The sequence below is a fragment of the Haematobia irritans genome, chromosome 5 (assembly GCF_050003625.1).
Source record: "Haematobia irritans isolate KBUSLIRL chromosome 5, ASM5000362v1, whole genome shotgun sequence".
NCBI lineage: Eukaryota > Metazoa > Arthropoda > Insecta > Diptera > Muscidae > Haematobia > Haematobia irritans.
This window is the reverse complement of record NC_134401.1, coordinates 59,043,906-59,052,441: the sequence shown is the minus strand read 5'-3', so window position 1 is coordinate 59,052,441 and position 8,536 is coordinate 59,043,906. Positions and strand designations below refer to the sequence as shown.

The window sequence follows — 8,536 nt, the reverse complement described above, 5'->3', positions numbered from 1 at the left end:
AAAATGCTATCAAGATGGCCAAAAGGAAAACAAATTGAAAATTTTATATGTTATACAAACTTTTGCAAAAATAAAGTTATCATTAACCGTCCCCAAATACGGACATTTTGCTATTTGTGTTATTTCACCCCTCTATGCAATCAGATATTTTTGATCCCTTTGTATGGAGGGTACGTGAATGAGTGGTACGACCGGTACCAAACTTCACATATTTCTTATTTTTGACTATCAACGTTTCGCTTCCTACGAAACCTCCTTCTATTTTGGTCCATTCGTTGTATTAGATCGAAGCACTGTGCCTCGAGCCGATGTAAAGAAACTTTGTTTAACAGAAACATACCTGTAGTTGGTCGCTTTCTTAAAAATATGCCTTTGGAAACGCAAATAATTCAATTCTACATATATTCCAATAATGTTCACAAGATTTCGATAAGATATTCGGCATTACATTTATTTTTAAATATTGTTCTTTATTTGCTTTCCCATGCACAAGACCACGAAAGTGTCATATTTCAGCATGGGAAGTGTTACGGCGCTCAACATAAAGTGTAACGCTCCATAAACTTTAGATGTTGCTTGTAATACAACCTTGCAATGTAATGTGAATTTATGTAAATATACAACACTAATCGCAATGACAAATATCTATGCGATGACATATTGTCTATTTCCTTTTCAAATTGTTCTTTAAACAAGTCGGTCGTGTTTCATATTAAAGTAAATAATTTGTAATCGTAATTTATCTGAAACACAGATTAAAATACTGTTCACATGTTGGTTTTAACTGGATTAAAGAAAACACAAGTGTATGTATTTAAATTTATTGTTAAAATATAATAATCTAATGAATTAAATAAAATTAGATTTTAGCTGCAATCTACAGCTACGAAAGCTGTCAGCTGAAAATACTGTTTTTTATTTATCGGGACCAAGCGACTGAACATTACTAAAATACTTGTGTAGGAAAAGTTACTGGTTAACTTGAAGGAATCTACAATGGCGACCCCGACCGAAGATGCAACTTTAGGAAAAAGTTTTGCAGAAACCGTCAACGTGGATATCGATAATGTAGCCGCTGCAGTTTCATCCGCCGAGGCCCATGCATCGCCCCCAGGAGCCCACGCAGCGAGTAGCATACATCATACCGACACGGACGAGCAGAACAATGAAATCCTGAAGGCAGCGAATAGCGCCGCCTCAACTCCCAAATCAACATCTAAGGTAAGCGCATCATTTAAAATTCCTTCAACCACTCGTTCTGGTCTTATACGCAAAGACCCCCTTCCAAAACGCCCTCGCAAGACTTCCACTAAACTCAAGAGTAAATCGAACAACAAATCGGAACAACATGTCACCTGGCAAACTGTTTTTTCTGCACCATCTACTACGACCACTAACTCATCAACAAATACACAATTGATGACGTCACAACTGTCTGGTCTTACGATCGGTACGAGCCACATATCGAATCAACAAACATTGATGCCTCCTCTGCATAATGGTTTCAGTTTAATTACTCCAGGCTCGGCCATGTCACAAAATCGTAGTATACCAAATATTTTCAACACCAACAATACTACAGGTAACGCTAATGGTACCCATCAGACTGCACAGCCCCACAATGGTGGATTTGGTAATAGCATGATAAGTTCTTCCGACAAAAGAATATTGTCCACAGCTAATATCCAAATGTCACAACAAAACTCGACAGCACACACAGATGCATACATTTTTGGTGCACCTAACACTGCTAATAACAGAGAGGTAACAGCAACCGGGAGAATACTCAATAACAATCCGTACACCTTTGACGACATAAACACCACGAGCTCCCGTCATGCCAATATTGGTGACGTAACAACAAACAATAATTTTCATAATCCTATCCTATTTAACAGAAATTTGCGCCTAACACAAAATACACTCCCTACTTTTCAACACCAGTCATGTACATTTCCACCGGTTCACAACTCCTCTCAGAACAATAGCTTTAATTTTCCAGACTCCCAGTACCATTCAAATTCAACTAATTTTAATCCCTATCACAATAGTTCAAGCCTTCCGCAGCAATCAATCAGTTTCGTTCCAAATAATTCCCACATTCCGTTTACATCGTCTTTTCCAAATTTAGGCAACAACACAGCTGATATAACCTTATCTACATCTCACATAGCAGCCCGTAACGCCATCAGCAAGGATTTACCCATTTTTTCAGGGAAGCCGGAAGACTGGCCAATCTTCATCACAAATTATATGCAGTCTACGGAAAGATGTGGCTTTAGTGACCAAGAAAACTTAATACGTCTTCAGAAATGTTTACGTGGGCCGGCTCTGGATGCGGTAAAGGGCAAACTTATGATGCCAAGTACGGTGAAATTCGCTATTGACACCCTACGCATGTTATACGGACGTCCAGAGGTGATACAACAAGCTTTACAAAAGAATCTGAGAAACGAGCCGCCTGTTCGAAAGGAGAGACTTGACACATTAATTAATTTTGCACTTGCTGTACAAAATTACAGAACCACTATGCAAGCCATAGGTTTATCGGACTTCTTGAATGATCCAATGCTACTTCATGAGCTAGTCGAAAAACTACCATCTGATTTAAAATTAGACTGGGGAAAACACAGAATTTCTGAACTAAAGGCGGACATAGTCACATTTGACAACTGGCTGTTCAGTTTAGCTTCTTGTGCTTCACAGGTTACATCATTTATACCTTATGTCGGCGAAACAAAAAACTCGAAAAAAGAACGGATCTTGGTTCATGACGTCATTGATGGTAACAAGTCTAACAACCAGCTGTCGTGCTTCAAATGCCAAAACAATCATTTTTTATATGAATGCCCCGATTTCACCTCTCTCTCAGTAAATAATAGGAGGAATTTTATTCGCTCAAATAATCTTTGTCTCCGATGTTTCAAAAGACACCACATAAAGAGATGTCGTTCGAAACGTCAATGCGGAGTAGATAACTGTAAAATGCCCCACAATTCTCTATTGCATAAAAGTAATGAAAACAAAACAAATAACGTGCAAAAGGAAGATGCAAATGATGATAATACCCATCAAGTTTTATTTCATTCTAAAGAGAAGGTTCTCTTCAAATACATTCCCGTAACACTCTTTGGAAATGACTGTTCTCTTAATACATATGCGTTGATTGATGAGGGTGCATCATGCTCACTAATTGAAAGCGAAGTAGCAGAGCAACTTGGACTGGATGGACCAGCTGATGAACTGTGCTTACAGTGGACAGGCGAAATAACACAAAAGGTAGAAAATTCAAAAATATTGTCTATGTATATTTCAGACCGTAAGCAGAGTTCTAAGATTTTAATGAATAATGTACGCACTGTCACTAAGCTTGAGCTCCCTGTACAAACATTGTCGAAAGCACAGATTGATAAATGTGAGCATTTAAAAAATTTGCCGATAATACCATATACATCAGAAAGAGCAAAAATTATAATAGGACTCGACAATGCTAAATTGTGTGTTCCTCTTGAAGTTAGAGAAAATGGAGATGAATTGATTGCCACGAGATGTAGAATTGGCTGGGGTGTGTATGGCCGTCAACAAATAGGTGATACTCTCTGTCATCGCATATTACATATTTGTACGTGTAACAACTACAACAAATTAGATGAAATGCTCAAAAACTTTTTCTCTTTGGACGCAGTAGGCATTTCGCAAACAAATAATCAACTACGATCAAAGGAAGATGAACGTGCGAAAGCAATAATGGAGAATACAACGAGGTATCTGGAGCATGAAAAAAGGTGGGAAACCGGTTTGTTGTGGAAGGAGGATGAAGTTAATTTACCCAGTTCGTTTTCAATGGCGAAACGAAGACTCATATGCATAGAATCAAAAATGCAACGGGATCCAGAACTAAAAACATTTCTTATAGAAAAAATTCAACAATATGTAAAAAATGGTTATGTACGAAAACTAAAACCATCAGAAATACGTAATGACAGTAAATCATGGTTTATTCCTCTCTTCACTGTAAGAAATAAAAACAAAAATAAAACCCGCATAGTTTGGGATGCGGCTGCATCGACAGAGAATGTCTCATTGAATTCTTTTTTGCTAAAAGGACCAGATCTTTTAAAATCTTTGGTTGGAATATTAATAAGATTCCGGGAGAGAAATATTGCTATATGTGGTGACATTCGCGAGATGTTTCACCAGATTCGCTTAAAAAAAGATGAACAATGTTTTCAGCAGTTCCTATGGCGCGATGGTGACCCATCAAAGAACATTGATGTTTATGTAATGACGGTTTTGACATTCGGGGCTTCATGTTCTCCCTCGTTGGCAAATTATGTAAAAAACCGCAATGCAGAGCGTTTTGTTGATAAACACCCACAGGCTGTACAAGCAATTTTACAAAATACATTCGTCGATGACTGGTTGCAGAGTGTAGACTCCGAGGGAGAAATGCTAGAATTGGCCAAAGCGGTGCGGGACATACATCAATGTGGTGGATTCGAAATGCGAAATTGGCTCAGCAATTCGAAGATTGTTTTGGAAAATTTAGAGAACAACGATACAACTAACAACAAAATATTTGATCGTTTAGAAAATTCATTCGAAAAGGTTTTGGGAATGTGGTGGGAACCCACAGACGATGAATTAAGTTTTTTCGAAAAATTTAATAAAGAAATCTTTAATGAAAGTGTGCCCCCAACAAAACGAGGTATATTGCGAATAGTTATGACAATATTTGACCCTCTAGGTCTTTTAGGCCATTTTGTCATATATGCAAAAATTTTACTACAAGATATTTGGAGATCCAGAGTAGGATGGGACGAACCGATTCAAAGGGCAGAAAGTGACAAATGGTGGAATTGGGTGAAAGTTCTTCCTAAAATGTCCTCCATACGTATTCCCAGATGTTACCCTCTTGCAAACAAAGCCGAAAAACTTGAATTGCATATATTCGTAGATGCGAGTATAGATGCTTACTCTGCGGCAGCATATTTTCGGGCAGAGTTTGCTGGGGATACAAAATGTTCGCTGGTAGCATCAAAAACACGTGTGGCACCCTTAAAACCAATATCTGTCCCCAAAATGGAATTAATGGCAGCTATTCTTGGCCTTCGACTTTGCAAATTTATATGTAACGAAGCATCTCTCAATATCACAAGAAAAATATATTGGTCAGACTCAAAAGACGTTCTATACTGGATAAGATCTGACGCCAGAAAGTTTCAACAGTTTGTGGCTGTGAGAATAGGAGAGATACTGGAGGATTCCAACGTAGAAGACTGGAGGTGGGTACCATCATTGCAGAATGTGGCGGATGATGCTACCAAATGGAGTAGTATACCTGACATTGATGTCACTAGTCGTTGGTTTGTTGGGCCAGAAATTCTGAGAAATACGGAAGACAAATGGCCACAGTCAGAATTTGGAAAAAATAATCCAAGCGAAATTTTATACCACATATCGAACAAACAACCAAAACCGAAATTTCTTTGCATTTCGCCTGATCCTACTCGTTTTAGCACATTTGAGAGACTTCGCAGATGTCAAATGGCCGTATTGGAATTCATTCGCAAATTATTGTGTGCTGAAAAGATTTCCACTACTTTTAAACCATTTCTTGAAAACAATGACTTAAATGCTTCAGAATTTCTCATTTTTAGAACCTGTCAGGAGCAAGTGTATTACGAAGAGATTCTACAAATAAAAAATGAGAGAGGTTTGTGTAAGAGCAGCACATTGTATAAGCTGAGCCCATTTCTAGACAAATTTGGAATGTTAAGAATCAACGGCAGAATCGACGCTGCAACTATTGTTCCTACGAGCATTAAAAATCCCATAATTCTACCACAGAAACATGCAACAACAAATTTAGTCATAGACTACTACCATCGCAAATTTCACCACCAACATAATGAAATTGTCGTTAACGAAATTCGTCAAGTTTTTTGGATATCTGGTCTGCGGTCAGCTGTGCGTAAAATTGCAAAATTATGTCAACATTGTAAAATCAGAAAGGCAATGCCGCAAGCGCCAGTCATGGGAAGTCTACCAGCAGAGCGACTAGCAGCCTTTACTAGACCTTTCTATAACACAGGCATTGATTATTTTGGGCCAATCGACATTGTTGTTGGACGAAGAAAGGAAAAGCGATGGGGTGTTGTCTTCACGTGCATGACAGTGAGAGCAGTTCACATCGAAATAGCTGCCTCTTTGTCGACTGATTCCTTTCTCCTCGTTTTTAAACAGTTTGTTTGTCGTCGTGGAACTCCACGTAAAGTATTTTCAGACAACGCTACAAATTTCAGAGGAGCGAGCCGAGTGTTGTTAGAAGAAGTGGAAAGAATTTCATCAAGTGAAGTGGAGAGAAAATTTCCAAACATAGAATGGGTTTTTATTCCTCCTTCATCCCCCCACATGGGTGGGGCATGGGAGAGGATGGTGCGGTCGATCAAATCAATTTTAATGGAAATTTTACCCAATCGAGGATTGCGAGAGGAACACTTAAGAGCAGGTTTGGCTGACGTAGAATTTACATTAAACTCTCGTCCTCTTACATATGTGCCCTTAGACTCACCATTAGGAGAAGCCCTAACACCAAATCATTTTTTAATTGGATCGTCAAATGGTATAAGAGAGTTGTCAACTTCTCTCAAAACCGGTTCTGCTCTAAGCAAGCACTTTCGCATGACAAATATGATATCAAATGAATTTTGGAAACGGTGGGTGCGAGAATGTTTACCATGCTTAACAAGGCGAACAAAATGGTATGATGATTCAACTCAACATATAAACATTGGAGATGTCGTCATCATTGTGGACAGTGAGGCAAAAAGAAATGAGTGGTTGAAGGGAATTGTTATTGATGTGCACAGGGGTAAGGACGGTGTTGTACGAAGCGCTGTGGTGAAAACGGTAAATGGTTTGTCCACACGGCCTGTGGTGAAGTTAGCCAAGTTGGATGTAGAAAAGTAAACTTCTATCTTCTATAAAAGTTTACGGAGGGGGCTATGTTACGGCGCTCAACATAAAGTGTAACGCTCCATAAACTTTAGATGTTGCTTGTAATACAACCTTGCAATGTAATGTGAATTTATGTAAATATACAACACTAATCGCAATGACAAATATCTATGCGATGACATATTGTCTATTTCCTTTTCAAATTGTTCTTTAAACAAGTCGGTCGTGTTTCATATTAAAGTAAATAATTTGTAATCGTAATTTATCTGAAACACAGATTAAAATACTGTTCACATGTTGGTTTTAACTGGATTAAAGAAAACACAAGTGTATGTATTTAAATTTATTGTTAAAATATAATAATCTAATGAATTAAATAAAATTAGATTTTAGCTGCAATCTACAGCTACGAAAGCTGTCAGCTGAAAATACTGTTTTTTATTTATCGGGACCAAGCGACTGAACAGGAAGTTTAAGATCATAATGTACAATTAAATAAATATGTTAAGTTAACTTAAATTATTTAATCAAAAGAAAATCTATAAGCAAAATAACATTAATATATTAAATTGAAGGAAGTTTAGAATTTGAACAATATATAAATCACAGACTGAAAAATATTACGATTTAAATTTGAAAATAGTAAAAAGATGAAAAAAAAAAAATAAAATAAAATTTATAATAGCAGGTAAAGGGAAAAAATATTAAAATTTAAATTTGAAAATAAAAGCAAAAAAAAAGTAAAATAAATTTTTAATAACAAATAACGGAAAGGTATAAATAAAGGTACATATTGCATAAATACAAAATCAACATTATTTTAAGATTTTAAAACTGGAAAGCAAACAATATATAAAACAAGTAAGGAAAGTCTAAAGTCGGGCGGGGCCGACTATATTATACCCTGCACCACTTTGTAGATCTAACTTTTCGATACCATATATAAAGGTTTGTCCCAAATACATACATTTAAATATCACTCGATCTGGAAGAATTTGATAGACTTCTACAAAATCTATAGACTCAAAATTTAAGTCGGCTAATGCACTAGGATGGAACACAATGTTAGTAAAAAAATATGGGAAAGTTTAAATCTGAAGCAATTTTAAGGAAACTTCAAAAAAGTTTATTTATGATTTATCGCTCGATATATATGTATTAGAAGTTTAGGAAAATTAGAGTCATTTTTACAACTTTTCGACAAAGCAGTGGCGATTTTACAAGGAAAATGTTGGTATTTTGACCATTTTTGTCGAAATCAGAAAAACATATAGATGGGAGCTATATCTAAATCTGAACCGATTTCAACCAAATTTGGCACGAATAGCAACAATGCTAATTCTACTCCCTGTGCGAAATTTCAACTAAATCGGAGTTAAAAATCGGCCTCTGTGGTCATATGAGTGGAAATCGGGCGAAAGCTATATATGGGAGCTATATCTAAATCTGAACTGATTGCAACCAAATTTGGCACGCATAGCTACAATGCTTATTCTACTCCCTGTGCAAAATTTCAACCAAATTGGCGTAAAACTCTGGCTTCTGGGACCGTATTAGTCAATATCGGGCGAAAGAT

At 36.9% G+C, this 8,536-nt stretch overlaps 1 protein-coding gene across 1 annotated transcript; it reads left to right on the top strand.

Moving 5' to 3' along the window:
• The first annotated feature begins 996 nt into the window (after positions 1–996).
• LOC142239729 (uncharacterized) lies at positions 997–6,972 on the top strand. The gene has a single exon (XM_075311511.1). The coding sequence runs from the start codon at positions 997–999 to the stop codon at positions 6,970–6,972; it is 5,976 nt and encodes a 1,991-aa protein (XP_075167626.1).
• The last annotated feature ends 1,564 nt before the right edge of the window (positions 6,973–8,536 follow it).